The sequence below is a fragment of the Nyctibius grandis genome, chromosome 8, assembly GCF_013368605.1.
Source record: "Nyctibius grandis isolate bNycGra1 chromosome 8, bNycGra1.pri, whole genome shotgun sequence".
NCBI lineage: Eukaryota > Metazoa > Chordata > Aves > Nyctibiiformes > Nyctibiidae > Nyctibius > Nyctibius grandis.
Genome location: NC_090665.1, coordinates 702,869 through 721,719, shown reverse-complemented (window position 1 = coordinate 721,719; position 18,851 = coordinate 702,869). Strand labels below are relative to the sequence as shown.

The 18,851-nt window shown below is 48.7% G+C and overlaps 1 protein-coding gene across 13 annotated transcripts in view; it reads right to left on the bottom strand.

The window, feature by feature from the left end:
• Positions 1 to 18,851, bottom strand: part of MBNL1 (muscleblind like splicing regulator 1) — an 81,527-nt gene that overhangs the window by 45,745 nt on the left and 16,931 nt on the right. For 8 of the 13 annotated variants that reach the window (XM_068405969.1, XM_068405968.1, XM_068405972.1 and 5 more), the window contains exon 2: positions 17,653 to 18,590. The exons of 3 other annotated variants lie outside the window; for them this stretch is intronic. In XM_068405969.1, coding sequence (XP_068262070.1) covers positions 17,653 to 17,826 — 174 coding nt within the window. In that variant the 5' untranslated portion in view covers positions 17,827 to 18,590. Of the gene's footprint in view, positions 1 to 17,652; positions 18,714 to 18,851 lie in introns of those variants that run through there. 2 more of the 13 variants (XM_068405971.1, XM_068405979.1) reach the window with 2 other exon arrangements.

Below are 18,851 nucleotides of genomic sequence, written 5' to 3'. Positions count from 1 at the left end.
CAGACACCATGCTCACGGCACGATGGGCACGGAGCGGCCCTCCACAGACCACAGGCACTGCGTCCACCAGCCCAGCCCACTTCTGCCCGGCTCCGGAGGGGTCACCTGATGCCACAAGTAAAGCTTGGTTTAATTTCTAATTCGTGGTGGCCAGCTGTGGCTTGCCTTCACCACGCAGCAACGAAACAGCACCCGAGGCACGGGCTCAGCCCAGTGTCCAGCCACCGCGCCCTCAGGTCAGCGTCCGGCTCCGCCACCGACACGCCGTGACGTGATCCAATAATCATTAACACTGGGACATGGAAACACCAACGACAATTGGAAGTTTCAACCCATACCGATGAAGAATTTCTCGCTCAGAGCCCTGTCCTGCACCGCCTGCAGCGGAGGGGAACGGCAGGACGCCGCTGTCCTGGCAGCAAAGCTGGACTCAACTCGCCCTGTATCAGTCACAGACTTTTTTTTTTATACAGCTTTGGAATAATTTCCTGCACTAAGTGCTTTCCAGGCCTCATAACACTGATATTGTAGATCAATATTTTACAAAGACAAAGCTGCGTGACGGATGTAAGCACTAATTAAACCATATCTAACAAGCAGCGCTGCTGTAATCACACACTCAGGATCCCTTTTAGCTTTTACACCAGAGGTTTGGCCTTGCTCACTTTCTACATAAAACAAAGTGACAACAAAACGACAGAACAAAAGATCCACTGTAAGTCACGGTGTGCAAATAAAGATAGTATCTACATTGTCCGTACCAGCGCAAATATAATTAAGGCTACAAGAAAACATCGCTTGCCCTCAGGAGCTCTCCGTCTTCTCTGTTAAAGCCCCTGTATAGGCTTTACTTTTAAAAATGCAACTCTTTGTTAGAGCAAATACACACACACATCCACTGCATGGATCCGTGCTGTTAGAACGAGTCCAAGAGGTCTCACGCTTGAGGAGCTGGGACTCCGCATGGCCCCAGCCAAGGCTGGTAACACAGGACCACACACCGCAGCACTGTCTGTCCCCCTTGGCTGCAGGGACATCCCCGTGTCCCCTGCGTGGTCCCAAGGGGAGGCTGTCACTGCCCTTGGCACCAGCCAGCAGCCCCGCTACCACGCTGGGATACACGCCTTGTTCTCCTTGGAAAGGACCCAGGTAAAAACCTGTGTGTGCTCAGGAACGTGGCTGCAGGATATTTGGTATCAGAGCCTCGAAAAGCCAAACTCTGTTGAAGTCACAAGCTGGGGGGAAAAAAAGGCAATGATAGCTCAAAAAAGCTTATGGAATATGTGACAGCGACATCAGAGGAGCAGAAAGTACATAGAAACAGCAGAAACTGTTGTTCAGCATCTGCAATGTCTTACAGAGCATCTGGGCTCTGCAGGAACAAAGCGGGGAAGATTAATCTGCCCTTTTTTGCTTGAGCTGTTGAATAGAGGAGGTCAATGGGCATGGATGAGTGGGCAACACAGATGGCAGGATTTATTTTTCTGAAGTTAAACCATCACAAAATATGCCAAAATACTGCTTTGTGGTGAGGATGTCCTTTAATTGCTTATTTTAACATGGGCGCTGACAACTGAAACGTCCTGTCGCAAAACCAAGCTGTGCAGACAGCAGCAGCAGCTCTGCCCCGGAGGGAAGCTCGGCTCCCAGGTCCCCCCGCGCCCGGGTGGCAGCAGCAGGCTGGCGGGGGTCCCACCCACCAGCAGGAAGGTACGAAAACCCCAATGCAAGGGTGAAAAGGGTGGGTTATTTGTTTTACAGAAGCAATCACAGAATCAATGAGGTTGGAAGAGCCCTCTGGGCTCATCGAGTCCAACCATTGCCCTGACACCACCATGGCAACTAGACCAGGGCACTAAGTGCCATGTCCAGGCTTTTCTTAAACCCCTCCAGAGATGGTGACTCCACCACCTCCCTGGGCAGCCCCTTCCAATGACTAATGACCCTTGCTGAGAAGAAAAATCTTTCTGTAGGAAGTGGCATTTGTACTAATGGCAGTTTAAGTTCGTTATAAGACATGTCAACAGTTCCACTACCTTTCCCGTATACAGCGAGAAGAAGAGCACCCAACCTCTGCAGATATTATCTGTAGTGCCTATGAGCTCAAAAACACGCCTATGACCTGAAGGCTTGCAGTGTTCAGCCACATAGCTGGTGGGAAATTAAAAATTTTCCATGTGTGGGAGCCAACTGAACTGATGAAACAAAAAGTAACATTCAGAAGGAAGACCAGCGTATCATGATCTCATTGGAGAGGCACTTTTTCCCTCATCTCAGCATGTGTAAGGCAGAATCAAAGTCACAGAGATGAGAGCATCGGCCTCGGGGCTGGGCTGGAGAGCTGTCTTACAGGTGTTGGCTCTTCAAGAACCTAAATTCTCCTTTAATGTATTTCTCACAGATCTATGGGGGGGAAATAACTGATTTCTGAGTATTAAAAAGAAATAGAAACACCATTACATTCCCCTCTTTTGCCCCACCTTTTATTTTTTAAAAAAAAAAGTGAGACCAGATTGGCTGCAGAAGTGGTAAAACAAGAAAGAAGTGACATAGCAAACTTTCTGCCCTACCACCTCTCTACAATAAAACAAGTCCAAGCTGGAAGCTTTGCCCACCACTGCTGCCAAGCCCTGTGTTAGGCAGGCCCCTAAAAAGAGCTCCCTGAGCCCTCGAGTGCTCAGCACTGAGTGTTTCTGCCTGGGAATGCAGGTCCCAGCTGCCAGGAGGTAAAGCACCTCCCAACCACCACAGCAACACCCCTGGAAATCCCTGCCCTCCTCAGCTCCTGAGGGCGATGGCATTTTTTAAACAAAGTCAAGGAGCAGAAGCTGAACTGAGTAATTTGTCAGGTGATCAAAACAGAACTGAAGCAGTCACTTAATAGATTTAACTACTTGTCACTTAAATAGAACAGAGAGAAAAGAATGAAGCAACTATGGACGGTGCTGGACAAGTGACTTTTTGCTGTACTCCAGACAACAATAAAATCCAGCAACGCTTTCCAAATTTTAAAAATTAAATATGGGTGTATTTTTAGCAACTGCTCTCTTCAATTTGTTTAAGCACCAAGCAGAGTTTCTCAATTCACAAAAGGACTTTCCAGCCAACCACCCACCTCCCACCCCGAGGGAAATCCCTGCTCACTCCCGGCCGTGGCTGTCACAAAGGTGTCACCGCCACACCAGCTCTCTCCAGTCTCAAGCAATGTGTGTGGGGAATGAGATCAGGGAAACGTTCCTTTCCAAAAAGGATTAAAAACAAACCACCAAAGCACTGCAAACACACGCAGCAGCAACACCCGTCCGTGTGTACGAACCAAGGAAACCCACCGCCACCAACCATGACTTTATCAGGACACAGAGACAGAAAGGAGTCAGGCAGGAAAGGGACCTCTCAGCTCCAGAGCCCTTCTGGAATCAGCGGTAGATGAAGTGTAAAACTGAGGAGTAATTTTGACAGTGTGATTTATACCATAAAGGTTAATTTCATGTGAAATAAACCAGATTAACACCAAGCTCAGCTATTTTTCAAACCAGTGCAGTTAATAAGGGCAAAAAACATAAATAGAAATCAAAGTCAAATTACTTTCAGGGTCTTTTTTTCCCCTCTTTGAATCATGGTAGGTACATGAGACAGCCTGCGAGGTGAGCTGGGGAGCTCGACGGGGCGGGCTGAACATCCCTGCCGTGCCCGAGCGCAGCAGGATAACTCCACCTGCCCTCTCCACCCACGCTGCCAGCTCTGTGCCACTTCAGCACACTTGGCAGGGGTCCAGCAGACCTCCAGCCCCAAACAGCCACGCACCACATCCATCATGCCCAGTCCCAGCCGCTGGAGACACTGCCCTTCCCCAGCCTCGGCGCCAAGGAAGAAGGGGATGTCTTGCAGCGGGTGTGAAAGGAAAACACCGACTAAGCCTTAGCTTGTGTGAATGTTTTCCTAAAATGTTTTGTTATGTGTCAAATGCTTCACTATAAAAGTTTTATTTACAGATTTTGCCAAGCTAAAGACAGGTGTTTTAAAAAAGTAATTACTGGAAACATCCCAGGTCAGCTTGCACAGGGCTCTGGCAACGTGATCTAGTGGAAGATGTCCCTGGTTACTGCTGGGGGGTTGGACAAGATGGCCTTTAAAGGTCCCTTCCAACCCAAACCGTTCTATGATTCTATGTATTTCCTCTACCACTTCTTCAAGCTTTACCACTGCAAAAAAAACAGAGTCAGCAGGTGTCTAATCCTACTCAGGTCACTTGGTGTTTCCCTCATGTCTCTAGAGGGAAGAAAACTCTGTCCTTACCGCAAAGCTCCGCTTCTGTTAAACCTAACGAGCACTTCCCTGCCTCTCACCCACGGGCTCTGCGGGGAGCTCTCTTCTGGTTTCCTGCACGCTAGTCAACGGACGCCAAAAAGACAGCAAGTACAAAGGAGCTGTTAAAAACAGCCTGACTTAGCAACCTATTCATGGAGGTTGTTAAAAACAGCCTGACTTAACAACCTATTCATGATACAGACCGATATAAAGCCAGGGAAAGCGATGCACTACGGTTAGTAAATCATGTAACAGCTGGAACACCTCTTGCTACCTGCATTATGCAAACACACAACACAGGTATTACAAACAACCACTGCTGATGTGTGTGCACACACACGAGCCCGCTCCCCAGCACCGCCAGCCCGTCTGCTCGCAGCTAATTAATCACCGACAACACTTCTCTGTGCCAAACGCTTTCATCAGAACCCAAACCCATCGCTGGAATCTCAGATTTTGATGTCAGATATCAATTTTGATAACAGATCTACTTATGTTTCGTGATCCTTTCAAGTACCCTGGGAGCAGCGTGTGCCTGGATGCCAGGCCGGCCGGCTGGCACACGGGTTACACGAGCTGTGCTGTGTACCAGGGCCGCCCTGGGAAACGAACACTGAAATGTGTGACAAACATCATGCAGAAATATTCCACATATTTACAGACGTTAAAATACCCTCAGCTAACGGCCTGAAACATGAAGAGGCAGCCTCTGCTCCCCTTCATACTTTCAGTGCCTTACTTAAACCAAATGTTAGAAGCTTCCAACAAGGCAAAAGTAGGTGCACTTTCCTCCATGTTAAAAAAATCCATCAACAAGCATTAGTCTTCTCTTCAGATATATTTAAAATCACACCAGTAACCACGCTTGCAACTAGGTACAAAAAACTCTCTTGCAAAGAGCTGGCAGCAACTGAGAACAAACTCATTTTCTCAGGGAATTTAAGAGCCTTTCTGCATGCTACACCCAACCAATGCATTGCCCTGAACAGTTTAGTTCTCCATGTCTCGTGTCTCCCTGGTTCTTCCTCTTCCCCTTCTGTCTGCTCACACATTTAGGCAGAGTCCTTTCTCCCTCGGTATCTCTCGGGTGGTGTAACAGCACCTGAGCTCCTCCAAGATCACGCCTTTTTTTCTGTCTTCCATCCCTCCTTTTAATTTCTTTCTTTCTTCGGCTTTGTCTTGTTTTCTAGTCAGAGATTTCATCATCTCCTTACACATATTACGCCTGTAAGCTGGAGCATGCCTGTGGTCGTCACCTCCTCTTCCCCTTGACTACTTTCTGTTCTCACTTCCCCATCTCCGCGCACGCTGACGTGCCTCTCACCCATCCCACCCACGAGCGCCTTCCCCGGGACCCAGCTCTCCTCCAAAGCCCAGCACGTGTACACGCTATCTGCTTTCACTTACAGCTAAATGTACTGCAAAAAATGAGGCAAAACGGCATTAACATGTACCAGTTCCCTCGCTGGCTATGATACATTTGCATAAAAATTTTAGCATCTACACGTCTTTGTTCTTCCAGCCTTGAATTAAAGCAAACTGACCAACCCTCTCCTTGCAGAACCTCCTGCAAAAATGTCCTTAATGTACTAGAGCAAATTAAAATAGACCTAAGAAAACTGGTTGAATTCCTTATATACCAAATAGAATGAGATTAAAAAACCCTTCTGATTTCAAGAAATGCTTTAAAAAGGAAGAGGTAAGTGCAGCAGCTGCATTCAAAACCTTGCATACAGCAACTACAATGGCATTCTTCCTTCCACACACAGTTGTACAGATTTTTAAAGAAACTACTTGTAACATATTCTGTTCATCTAAATATTCATGGCTCCCATCCTGTCAACATTCATGTACTTGAAACACACTGACCGGCGCGTTACCCCAGAGTTACACCGACACAGGCTCCCGGGCTGTGGTGCTGTGCCCTGGCACACAGAGCTCACCATTGGGGTGGGCATCACCCTAACGAACCCGGGCAGTGAGGGCCAACCACCCACCCTGCCACGACACGGCTGGCCAGGTCCTGAGCAGGGTCAGTAACATGATGATGGTTAAATGAATGTTAATGACAACTAACCACTTTGTGATACGGCTGTTTCAGATCACGTGGGTATGGGATATTTGAGTTTATACTCAATAAACTTTGTTTCAGTTTCTCCCCATCTTTTTTTTCCCCTAAGTATAAAATCCAGCCATCCATGGTTCAAACAGGAGATGTGATATAAAAAAGCAGACAGAATTTCTGCTATTCTGAACCTTAACCAGTACAACTGGCACCTCTCCCTATGAAAAGCTGTTTACTTGGACATAAAGAAGCTGTATCAATTTATACCTAAACCAAAACCCACCAACCGGCACTTCAAGGAGGTTTTAAAACCAAATGAGAAATAATTCCCAAGTCAGTTTTTTTCTGCATTTTTTAAATCATCATTTGAATGAATTACCTGCATGATTCAAAACTTTTAAAAGCAGAATGAGCAACACTGCATACAACTTGCGCTTTGGAACACTCATCTCTGTTCAAAGGAACCAGGCACATACAACCTTAACCATCTACAGCTACTTTAATTAACGCCTTTTAGCGGTACCACTATAGGAAAAGGCGGCTCTCTCTCCAGTCCCAGCTGCTCCGAGCATCTCCCCCAGGCTGAACCCCACAGCCAGCTCTCAGCAGAGGGCTGTAGGGTCCTGCTCCGCTGAAACTTAACTGAAGAGTGCTGCTAAATGACGGCGAGAGAACGGCAATCATTGTAAGACCCCCGGAGAAGGCAGGGTATCCAAACCAGACTGGCTCTGTGTACAATTTAAGCTTATTTCAGTCAATTTCTAGGCTTCAGGAAAGTAGTGTTCCAGGAGAGCTTCAAACGCAGTAATCCATGATCTAATAAGCTTCCAGTCACCAAAAAGCTGGTGTTTCTGCCTTCCCACAACAGCATTCTTACCTTTGCTGATTCATTTATTTTAATGATACGAGTAGCTGCACCACAAACAAGCCAGCTGCACCACACTGTGCAGGCACTTAAATTTCAGTTTATATCTAATCACCGTGCCCTTGTCCCTCACACATGCTGCGCTTCCACCTTGCTCTCCCCTTCCCGCGTCGTTTCAGTCCTCCACTAATACCTTCTTGCACATTTTCAAACAGGTCCTTGCTTAGTGCATCTATGTCCTTACACTTAACTTATATTTTAGCTGATTTGTTGCCATTAGGCTTATTTAACAATTGCATGCCAAGAAGTGAATTTCTCACCAACATTATTACATTTTTATATGCCTTTAAGTTTATTCCTCCTAGAGAGTTCAATAAGCTTCCTTGCAAACTCATCCCCCCTCAGCACAAATACTGCTCCATGTATTCCACGCTTTCACAGGTGAGAGCACAGAAACACCTGTGTGTTCACTGCTCTGTTCGCACATTAATGAGATTAACACGAAGAACATTTTCTGAACAAAAAATACAACTTGCAAGTAAGTTGTTACGAGTAAGCTGGGGAACTTACTTGTTATTGGGGGGAAAAAAGTTTAGATACTTCTAAACACTTTTCCCAGCAATATTTTAAGCTACCATCCAACCCTATATTGATATTACCTTTGCTAGTACCAGTAGGAAAGTGCAGGTAGTTTTACCTTCAACGCAATGAAAAGCTGAGCTGACCCTACAGTCTGGAGACCCCTTCAACTAGTGCTCTCAGAAATTTATAACCATTTCCAAAAGAGCCAGTTTTAACTGAAGCTGCAGCTACTGCTGTTCTAAAAGGCAAGGATATGTTAAAGCAAATGACCTTCTGATCGCACCCTACCACCAGGAAGCTGAATTCCAGACACAATTTACCCATCAAAAGCTGGCTCTAAACCCTGATTGCACCACAGCAAAGGGGACGTGCCAAGAGAGCCACAGCCTGCCCAGCTCCTCTCACCCTCCCTCCAGCTCACACCATGCTCTGCACTCAGAGCTGCTGCACGCCGACGGCTGATTCCTCTCAAAGAGCACGACCAAGTGTACGATCCTTTTTTGTCTTCACCAATGTCAGTTTATAGTGAGCCTCGAGGTCCCAGAAAACATTTCACAGAAGACTACTTTCTTCTGACATTTTCAAAAGACTTCAGTTAAACGTGTGAACTCTTGCTCCTGTATTAAGGAATGAAGAAAAAATGTGCACTGTTCCTGACACCGCTACTACACACAGCTCAGCATCTGCCAGGCTCCCGGGAAGTGGAAAACCTCTCCACGAGCCAGCCAGTAACAGCTGGAAAGAGCCTCTCAAAATAAACATGCCACCTCTCCCTCACCAAGTCCAGAAGAACAGCACCAAAATCACAGAATCATGGAATCATAGATGTTAGGGGTTGGAAGGGACCTCTGGAGATCACCGAGTCCAACCCCCTGCCAGAGCAGGACCAGTCTAGGGCAGGTTACCCAGGAACGCATCCAGACAGGGCTTGAAAGTCTCCAGAGAAGGAGACTCCACAACCTCTCTGGGGAGCCTGTTCCAGTGCTCTGTAACCCTTACAGGAAAGAAGTTCTTCCTCATGTTGAGGTTGAACTTCTTGTGCTCTAGCTTGCACTCATTGCAATGCACAAGTGAAAAGACCTTGTTTTAGACTGAACCCCGTCAGGATCAAGAAATTAATTTCTGCAATGGATTATCAGTCTGTGCTCGTAGAGAGTAACCCCTGTTATAAATTCATCACGGAACTCCGCTTGCCCACTTGCACACTCTTACACATGGTTATTCCTCAGACTTCTCTCCAGCACGTATAAAGCACAACTAGTCAAATTTCTCAAAATTCACTGTTGTGTCTTTCTGCAGTCTCAGCCTAGTAACGTTTATGATCAGCTTGTACTGACGCTTTCAAGACTGAGGACGTTTTTAAAAGGACGCGCGTCTAGAGAAAGGAGAGGGAAAGGGAAAACAACACTGGAAAAGCCAGAAACTGAAGCAGCATTAATATTGCTAGGGGCTAAAATGCCCCAGGGCTGCTGATGTCCCTGAAGGTCTGCAGGTGTGTATCTCCCTGGGACAGCAACTCCATCTATCACCAGGAGATAGGAAAGACTTAAGAGCAGAAAACGACAGCCTTTACTCCTGCAAAGTGATGGCTACCTACGACACCTGCAGCTACCCTGGGCTGGCACGGCTGCTCCTGGACTGTGGGTCTTTTCAGCATGTCCACAAACAAATGATCCCATTTCCCAGGTGCCCTGCTGACCTCCTCGTACCTGAGCCGACTCTTGCCCGTGATCTGCCCCAGCCACAAACTGCCATCATCAGTCTCGGGTCCAACAGCGCATTTGCTCCTGCTGGTCACAGAATCACAGAATCAATCAGGTTGGAAGAGCCCTCTGGGATCATCGAGTCCAACCATTGCCCTGACACCACCATGGCAACTAGACCATGGCACTAAGTGCCATGTCCAGTCTTGTCTTAAACGCCTCCAGAGATGGTGACTCCACCACCTCCCTGGGCAGCCCCTTCCAATGGCTAATGACCCTTGCTGAGAAGAAATGCTTCCTAATGTCCAACCTGACCCTCCCCTGGCCAAGCTTGAGGCTGTGTCCTCTTGTCCTATCGCTAGTTGCCTGGGAGAAGAGGCCGACTCCCACTCCACTACAACCTCCCTTCAGGTAGTTGTAGACTGCACTAAGGTCACCTCTGAGCCTCCTCTTCTCCAGGCTAAACACCCCCAGCTCCCTCAGCCGTTCCTCGTAGGTCAGACCCTCCAGACCCTTCACCACTTGGTCACCCTCCTCTGCACTCGCTCCAACACCTCAACATCTCTCTTGAAGTGCGGGGCCCAGAACTGGACACAGGATTCAAGGTGTGGCCTCACCAGTGCCGAGTACAGAGGGACGATCCCTTCCCCAGACCGGCTGGCTGCACTATTCCTAACAGAGGCCAGGATGCCATTGGCCTTCTTGGCCACCTGGGCACACTGCTGGCATCTCCCACATCTCCCCTCCACCTCCCACATCCCCACAGCGCCTTCTCTGCGCCGGCCGCTTCCTGGCCCCTCAGGCACATCAGGACACGTGCCTGTACATGGACGTGAAGGACCATTGCCGTACTTTGCCATTCCTCTTTTTCAAACACAAATTTCAGCCTCGCAACTATTTATGTTTATTACTTAAGACTGGAAACTATCCCATTCGAATTCAGTGAAATCATGCCAACAACAAGTAAACGGCTTGCCTTCCTAAAAGACCTGCTCCTTTCTTCAAACAGTGTGCTCTTCCTCTTTCACTAACTCTCTGTGCTATTTCGCCAAGTTAGGAATGGTCCAGAGGAATCTGGAGCTGAAGAGAGTCTTTCCAGGAACTTCACAGGACTTGAAGTGCTCTCGAGATGCAAGCTCAATCCAAGCTCGCTACCCCAGCCGGCCCCTCCAAACCCTCCTGCTAAAGCACCACCGCTCTTCAGCAGCCTTTGAGCAAGCTTCTAACGTGTCAGCACTTCCCACCGGAGCAGCACTGGTGCTCCCAGCATCCCGCCTCTGAAAAGCGAGAGAACTTTTCAGGATGGTGGAGAGCCTGCAGTCCAAGTGCCAATCTCAGAGCTGCTTCCAACTACCTCAATGGGTATTTTGTATCAATTACATAATTAGATATTCCCTAATGAAGAGGGTATGTCATAAGGATTTCAAGAAATTCAAACATGAACTCCGAAAAGGTTTTCTTATTTGCATAATCCCATGTTTCAGTATAATACAATTCAGCATTTACTTAAATCTTATTTCAATAGCAGTAGCCCTTCAGGTGGCAACGTGCAAATTAAGGAAAAAGACAGAACTCTGGATCAGAATCAAAGCATCTCTCTTCTTATTTTGTACAGGAACTAACTGAACTGCTGCTGTGCAGCCCTGGATGAAGAAATGAAAAGCCTGGCTGCCCCAGCCATCGCGGGGGGCTGGCAGTCAGGCTGTGCCGCTCGCGGGCACACTCACCTGCATGAGTCCGGTCCCTCGCGATTAAGGCTGACACAAGCACGCCAATTAGCCCAGCGACTCAGCGAGGTGGCTCCAGATCCTTTGAAGACTAGAAAGATCTCCCTGTTATTTCCCCCAAGCATTGTAACACAGGCCTGGTGGGAGGAAACACACAGCGAGGCAATCGGGGGACAAAATCGAGCAATTAGTGTCACCGAAACCGCCCGTAGCCTGGGATCCTGGTCCTCAGAACCGGAGAGCCGACCTGCCGCCGCGGGCAGCGCTGGCCCGGGAAGGGGCTCCAGTTGCACCACACTCTGTGGCCTCCCTTTTGTCCCCTTTGAAAGTGACAGAAGCAGAGGAGAGACATAGGATACGCAGGAACGCATTTTAATTGCTCTTCGCCGAAGTCTTCTCTGCTCCAAGCCTGTGCTTGAGCACGGGGCATTGCTGACCCCCGCGCCGCCGAGTCCGGACCCCGACCAGCAGCGGGACGGTGCCGGGAGCTGGTTCCCACAGCGAGAACCGCTGCTGCAGGACAGGGAGAGCAGGCGCTCAGCTCCCCACCGAGCCTGGCCCCACACACCCATCACCAACCCATGGGGAAACACAGCACGGCACAGAGGAAGCACAAGAAAACAGGGAGAGGATTAAAGAGGTGTCCGTTACTAATCATCCCCCAAACAATGCTGTTTTTTCTCTTAACAGTGTTTTCAGACTGACCAAACTGTAGGGGCACAGCAGACCTGCCCTGGCTTTGAGACTCCTCGGAGAGCCTGGCTGTTCTCAGACGCCAGACACGGCTCCCGCACGGGAGCTGTTCCCGACACGGAGCACAGACTCCTCAGAAGCGCCCGGGGCAGCACTCCCAGCCACCCTGCCGGGCTAACGAGGCCACGCAGCCCCCACCGAGAAACCTTAAGGCTTCTCCAAAGTCAAAAACCAGATGTGGTCATTCCGCCTTGAACGTAATTTGTTGCTTCCAACAAATTTTAGCATGAACCTTGGCAACAAGGCATCTGTATTCAGAAAAACAGCAACAGAGACTTGGGGTCATCCCAGGAAGGAGAGAGGCCTCAGAGGCGGCTTCTGACCACTCAGTCGAGGACTTGGGACAAATGACTGAATATTCTTGACATGAGGCTTTCTTATGTTACTCTTTAAATTTGCCTTTTTAAATTTTCCCTGCACATTAGTTCAGTTTTGCTGATTTTGACCGTACCCAGCAGAGCTCCTGACCCACACTGGTTTCTACTACGTACAGCCTCTCAAAAAATGACACTGCAAGTGCCGCCATGCAATGTTTTAATTTTTTTTTAATTTCTTCCTGCAGATGTAGAGCTGGAACTGTAATATGAACTCTGAACACCATACTGAGCCGTAACTCTTTTGTCGGAGTATCTGATAAGGTTTCAAACTGCCATTTATATTCCCACAGAGGAACACACATGGCTTCGATTGTTTGCTTTTTTAATGGACTATTTGCCACTCAGCCTCACAATTGCACCATTTTCCCAGTGTATTTGCCACTCTCCCTTTGCTTCCTCCTCTGGAGCTCGGCCTACTGGCAGACACACAAGCTGAAGAGGAGAAAAACGGCAAACCAGATCTTAGGAATTCGAACACTGTTTATATTTTCATTTTTTTCCAAGGGTTACTGCTTTACGAGTTTCCTTGGAACCAGGCGTGTGTCCATCTGCCTCCCAGCCCCGAGCCGAGCCCAGCTCTGCGCCCCGAGCGCTGTTACTGCCTCGCACTCGGGTGATGCCGTACGCCCTAAAGTTAAAATTACTGCAGAGTCTCCTGATGAACTATAGCTTAAACTCCTGGTCACTATGTTTCTGCATTTCTTCTTCTGTCTTAATTAAAGGACAGACAAAGCCAATGACCTGCCACTCTCACATTATTAGTGAAATATTCTTACCATGATTTTCTTTGTATTAAAATAAATAAATAAGGTCCTTATTCTACACCCTCCGGTAAGTACAGCAGGAAGGGGAACGACAAGTCAAAAAATCATTATTTTTTAAAGCAGTGACAAAACAGAGAGATTTGAACAATTAACAATTACACCTCTGAGGTGGTAGAAAGTGCTCACCGAGTTCATCTATAATAATAATAATGCATCAATATAATTTTAAGGCTTCTCAGTAAGAAGTGGCCTGTCGCTTTTCCAGGGTTGAGGAGTTTCACTTTTAAAAAATAAGTACTTTTACAACAGAAGATAAAATACTAACATACTCTGTATTGGTGGATCACAAGGCACCAGAGCTTCAAACTCAGACATGATCAGTGAAAAGACTTGAACTTCTAGCCTCCAGCTTCTTCTTAGAATTTCAAAAAAGCAGAGAAATGTGAAAGTTCAAGACTTTTCAGCTGTTGAAGGAAGAACAGGAAAAAGCTTTTACACTACATCGGGACCTCCAACTCGAGCATGAAGCAGCTGCCTGAGGAGGAGTGTAACTTCAGACAGCAAAAATTCACTTGAAAGCACTACAGCAAAGGCAGTCCGAGTCCACAACACCCCTTCCCCACTTTCTTCCTCACTGTTTTTATACTTTGAAACATACGTGGCTAGGAAAGGCCGTGGGGCAGCCCAAGGCCATGTGGCAACCCAAGGTTGTGGCGTGCACAGACGTGCTGCAGGCAGGCTGATGGGGTGTCCTCGGCGCATCCACAGCCTCCCACCAGATCTGCATTCGACATCCATCTCCCCACTGTTCAGACACCTTTATCTCAGTTTTCAGGAGACGTCAGATGACTCACTCATCTATCGGAACATCTGATGAAGTTAATGTAATTTCAAAAATGAATCCTATTTAGGCGTATTTTTCCAAGCAAAAAAATTAAGAAAAATGTTTTCAAATCATGCTAAAAATCTAATTTCTGTTGCAAACTGGTTTCCTGATTTAGGAACCCAAGAGCTTATTTTTGCCGTAGACAGTTTAACAGGCTTTTAGGCATCCAAATTTAGGAAAAAATCCTACAGCATTTAAACGCTGCAGAGCCATAGCTGGGGCTGACTCAGCCACTCAAGTGCACAATTTGAATATACTACATAATCATTCCTGTTTTAAAATTATCCTCCTAATATCTAAGGGCTAGATTATCCCACAGGCATTTATCTTGATTAAGGCACCACCCTAAGGACAGCCTTGCAGATCTCATTAGGACTAATTACGAAGCAGGGTATTCAGCAGAGGGATGATAGCATCTTGCTCTGATTGACACGGCCCTGACCTCTTCCTCGCGCTACCTCACGGAGGTCACAGTGTCTTCCTTTTTCTCCCCCATTCTCGTTAACATGTAATAACCGCTGCTTGTCACCAAATGAGAATTAAGAAGGGACCCGGCAGGTACACACACGCTTCCCCAGGAGTGACACGTGTCCGGCTCAGCGCTGCACAGCCCCAGGTCCTCAAGCCGCCCCTGCAAACACCAACACGGTCCCACGTGGAGGAGAGCTGCGCAGGAGCAGGTGCCCCTCTCTTTCCGCTCCAGACCTACCTACACAGTTTCTCCTTTCATTTCACAAGGAGGACAAAAAAAAAAAATCAGAAAGTATTTTTCCCAAGCTGAAAGTTCCAGTTCTGGAATCTATTTGTACCTGCTACAGGGCGACCAGAGGAGCCGTACTGCCTGCGAGCTCCGGGCGCTCCGGCCCTGCACGGCACCCGCGGAGCACACTGGGACGGAGGCCAAAGTCTGCGGGGCAGAGCTGAAGGGTGCTGCCATTTCAGCGGGTCCCCGCAGAAAGTATTTGCTTTGCCTGTTTATGTTCTAAATATAGCCGAGCACACCGGCCATCTCCAGCTCCTGAGCCAGGGCTGCTGTCGGGGGCTGCGGCGCTGCAGCACCACCACTCACCTGCCCGACGGCAGCCAACACAGCGTGTTTTCTCAGACATAGTTTGTAAAGAAAAATTCAGCGACTAAATATCTGCCTTATGTCCAAGAGACAGTGCAAGCATAGCTGTTTAGTTAATACTAATACTATGTACATTTATTAGAAATCAAGTACTTTAGCATTAAGGTCACTTTTTAGGTGTACTGCTATTTTAGTAAAGAGCAAAGACGTTATGGCTACGCTGAATTACTGAAATACTATAAATGACTTTTGGATGCCCTAACCAAAAAATTTTTTTTTATTTCCTTGGGTAAACTATTAACTGACCTTACAGGGTCGAGACAAATCCGGTGCAACACTTCCCTAAATTGTTTTTGCATAGCATCTGAAGTTTGTGATATTGCAGAAAATGTAACAAACGGTTTGGCTTCATGCACACAAATAGTGACAGAGATGGGAACCAAAACCCAGCCCAAGGAACTGCCTTTCTACCACGTGGACTGGGCAGGGGAGTCAGTGAAGAGGCACTCCATTTTCTGTTTACCAAAGGTATTTTCATACATTTTAGAAGCTAATTAACTAAACAAACAGAACAAACCAGGGCCCGAGCGCGAGCTGTTCTCCCGGCTCTGGCGGTGGCAGCGATGGGCCCGGGCCTGGCCCCGCTCTGCAGCGAGATCCCCTGGATCCCCGCAGCCTCTCCCGCACGCAGCACCTCAGCCACGAGTAAACCTTTTCGCAGGAACACAAGCAAAAGGAGCCGGTAAGCAGTGTATTTTTAAAGAGCAGATCCCTTCGCAGCTTACAGCTCAGCTACCGCGCTGCTGTACACGGGGCAGCAGAAGGCTCTTTCCGACAGGATATTCTGCAGCAATGTAATAACACTGTAATGTTACCTGCTGCTATTATCCACAGACCTCGCAGCTCTTTACAAAGGTGATAATTACCTCCTTCATTAGAAAAGGAAACAGAGGAGCCCTGCTGATGGCGGCAGAAGAGCCAGCCTCGCTGCTGGGAATGGGGAAGCCTGGCCGGTCCCCAGTTCATCTCTCACCCTCTCCGGCCTCCTCGTCCAGCACCGAGATTTTAAGGCACTTCCAACGACCAGGGATGTCAGAAATCTGAGCAGAGGACACTGATGTACGGCGAGCTCAGGTGATGCCTCCCATAGCGAAGGAGATCCACGCCCAGTTAGCTTTGGCGTCTTGCTCTCGGCTGGATCCTCGCTCTGAAAAGCGCGAGGCCTGCGGGGTGAGGCCGTGCGGCCCAACAGCGGCTCAGGGGGAAACTGAACCGGGGGACACCGCGGGTACTATTTTACCAGCCAATACATCTTCACTCTCACCCCCTCTCCCAGTGAGGCAGGTTTACGTCTCCCAGGCCAGGCCGGCGTTTCCAGTAGGTGTGCCACCATGGGCCGCAGCACGGCCAACACCGACGTGCTGGCGGGGTGGCCCCGGCGGCACAGCGTCCTCGTTCACCCTCTACCCTGATCTGTGACAAGACACATTTTTAAACTCAGGAGCATTGCAGGATTTATATAAAACCGCTATAAACCCCCTCCCCGCCCAGCTCCCGCTGTGATGGGGGCCTGGCTGCACGAGCGACCTGCAGCCGCTGGTTACTGCTGCGACTCTGCCACGAGCCAACTCCACGCACTCGGGTTCTGCTCCGCGTCCTGGGATTTAGTCCCACGGAGAAAATTAGACCGTGGAAAATCTGACAGGTGTATTTCTGTTGCCCAACTTTTGATTTTTTATGACTCTGCTGAATTAATTCTGTCCTGTTTGTGGGATGAGTATTTTAAATGTTATTTAATTCATAAAAAATGAAGGGAAGGGGCTGCGATCCACACATTTAACACCTACTACTGAAACTACAGCTACAGTAAACCAGCAGCCATACATTTACAGCACCTAACTCGGATATGCCTCCTAAAAACCACCGTGAGGCTGTACCCTCTCTGCTACAGCCCTGCTTGCACGTCTAGAGGCACCCTGCCTTCTGCTAAGCGTCGTCCTTCCCTTCAGCAAGTGCATTTGTGACACAGGCACGATGACCGCAGCAGTCCCAAACACAGAAACACAAGCAGGGTGCTCACAGACACCCAAATAACCCCGGGAGGAAAACACTCTTCTAAGATTCACCATCAGCTGTCTAGAGACACCAACAACCCGCTGGTAGTTACGAGATGGAAACAAATCCTCATATTGCTTACGTGGTTTGTGCTATTAAAAACACAGAATCCTTACAGTGACTTTGCTGTTTCTACGTGAAGCGCCCTTTATTCCAGCTACAGGCAGAGAATAATTTGGAGGCAAAGAACCAGTCACTGTAGCCATACCAGAGGATTTGAGCCCTGCCAGGCGCATTTTCCCTTCATTCCCCCTATCCTTCCCCTTCCCCTGAGGAAAACAGCAAAACAAATCAACAAGCATCAATAAAATAACAGCAGCAAAACATCCCACTGCTGGCAGCCAGCAATTGCTCCCTTTCTGCCTCTGGGGTTTCTCTGGCTACAACTGCTGCTTTCATTAACCGTATATCCTTGAAAATAATATAATATTTACTCACTTTCAACGAATCAAAGCAGGCGATTACGCGTCCGTTTTCAACTTGGCAGCTTTTCGATGGGTGTGCAAATTTACATTCCGTGTCTGGTCGTGAGCAAGTCCCCCTTTGGAACTCCCTACACACTTCCAGCGTTAGCCATTTTGTGTCCCGAATTGGTGTGACACTTACAGCCATCTTTAGATTTTACAGGTAGTTAAAATTTCCAATAAAACAGACAAACGAGTAGCTGAACTGATAAACTGGAAATGATGCCACCTCCAGAATACTTTTTGTCCCCCGCTGCCTATTTTAAAAGTACGTGTAAAACGGGGTGGCCACAACCTCAAGGAAAAGACGTGCCACCGGGAGTTCAGAGCGTGACACTGTTAATCGACAGAGGTTTCGTACTTAGAGAAACGCCAGGATTACCAGCGAGGGGAGGGTTAAAAAGTGTGGCCCGGGACTAGCCTCGTGCGCTCAGTAACCCATCCTGGGTGCCAACCGGAGCCCACAGTGCAAGCATGAAAACGTGGCAGACCCTCTGAGACGGGATTTCCGAGCTGCTTTCAGGGAAGTTGTCTGAAAGGTAATCTCCACGCAGCTGAGTTTGCAGCGGGGCTTTGTGGTGCAATCGGTATCGATTAGTTTGGCATAGACAGATGCAGCAGTTTAGAGCAACGATCGAGACTGGATTTTTTTTTTTTTGGTCTCCTCCTCTCCTTGATTTTCGGGCAGCAGGTATCTGACCTTCTCAGCAAACTTTGACAGTAAAGCAGCGCACGGCAAGGCCCGAGAGCGCCGTTCCGCCGGCGGTGGGTGCAGCGGGTGGCTGGCTAGAGGTGGCGGCGACGCGCTGTCCTCGCCGTCTAGCTGGCAGCAAGCAAGGCAAAAAGCAGCGGCTGCTCTAGAAGCGGTCCCAAGCAGCAGAGACGTCAGGAAAGGCACTTCTTAGTACCAACCTGCAGAGAGAAGGAGACACGTTACAAGTCACGGGCGGCAGTCGCGGTGTCCGTCCCGCGGGGCCGCCCCGCGCAGGGCACTCACGCCAGCCGCCGGGCTGCGCGGCCGCTGCCCCGCGCGGAGCCAGCCATGGCCGGGAGCGAGCCAATCGCAGCGCGCCTTGCAGCGATACTGCGGGCAGGAAGCCAATGGCGGGGGCCGTCTTATGAAAGGTCGCGCCTGTCAGACGCTGGCCGCGCTGCCCCGCCGGGCCGCCGCAG